Below are 1,154 nucleotides of genomic sequence, written 5' to 3'. Positions count from 1 at the left end.
ACATACACTTTTTATTGAGGGCATTACTTACGTATTCGAGTTTCTGGAGAGCGCAGGTGATGTTGTCGATCTTGGATTGCATGTTTTGCTTCATTTCCTCTATATCTACATTCTGGAAGTCGACGAAACGTTTCTGTCAAAGAAAACGTTTCAACTGTGTGAAGGCACATCACAGAAAATGAGGTATGAGGGAAATCATATTTGAGGAATAACTCGTATAATAGAAGATACCAAATGTCTTACCGTCCTGCCCTGGGAAGGTGGTGGCCTAAATTGTGACATGAAGGGTGCATTGACGTAAACAGGAATATAATTTGGCCTGAGCCTTAATTCTTCCTGCAAAGAAGGAGAAGAAAACAGAAGAAATAGAAACATGAATAATTCGTCATGCCTGTAAAGCAGAATAAAAATATTAGAAAATAAATGGACTGCAAAGAAACTAATGAAACCAATAGACATATTAGCAAATAATACGCCATGCAATAATTAAAAACAAACAAAAAAAAATCATGAAAAATTACCAAGTATTCTTCATATTCGCCCCCGCACTCTGCCATGGCCTTCTTCATTTCCAGCATCCAGCTCATGACTTTCTCTTCGCCTAGGCAGCTCTTCATGATCTGTTGGGGAAAACGGCAGGTTTAGTGAGAGTTCATTGTCTTTTAATGTAATGGAAATTCGGGGTTATTTTTTGAAGGGGAAATATTATATGATTTTGTAAGCATGATCGTAAAGGGGGAAAAGAAAATGTGTGATTTCTGTGATTATGTTACGAAAAAAAACAGTATATTTACTTTAGTGAAAATCTTCTTTGAAAGGGATAGAAACTAGTGGCATGTAATTTAATACAATTTATTCCCCATGGTCATAGTTACCTATCTTACCATTACTAACCAAAGGGGAAAAAAACAAGCATATACCCCACTCAAAAAAAGAAGATTAATCAGACAAACTCACCTTCATGTAGGCATACTTCTTAATCATAGCCTCGGGCATCATGAAGCCCATGGAGGAGGCCACCACACACAGCACGACAGCGATTCGCAGCATCCTGGGGGTGGAGATGAGAGAGGCGAGAGGTTAGAGAGGCTTGGGCTTGAATAGTTCTTTTGAGTTCCGACAAAGAGGAGGGGGAGGGAGACCGGGAGAGAGAG

The 1,154-nt window shown here is 39.3% G+C and overlaps 1 protein-coding gene across 1 annotated transcript in view; it reads right to left on the bottom strand.

The window, feature by feature from the left end:
* Window positions 1–1,083, bottom strand: part of LOC119581977 — a gene marked incomplete in the record, with an annotated part of 2,305 nt that extends 1,222 nt beyond the window's left edge. The window contains 4 exon segments of the mRNA XM_037930162.1: window positions 32–133; window positions 244–336; window positions 522–620; window positions 958–1,083. Coding sequence (XP_037786090.1) covers window positions 32–133; window positions 244–336; window positions 522–620; window positions 958–1,050 — 387 coding nt within the window.
* Window positions 1,084–1,154: the final 71 nt, after the last annotated feature.

The sequence above is a fragment of the Penaeus monodon genome, chromosome 15 (genome assembly GCF_015228065.2).
Source record: "Penaeus monodon isolate SGIC_2016 chromosome 15, NSTDA_Pmon_1, whole genome shotgun sequence".
Taxonomy (NCBI): Eukaryota; Metazoa; Arthropoda; class Malacostraca; order Decapoda; family Penaeidae; genus Penaeus; species Penaeus monodon.
Note: the sequence above shows the minus strand (reverse complement) of the source record. Positions and strands in the feature narration are given on the sequence as shown.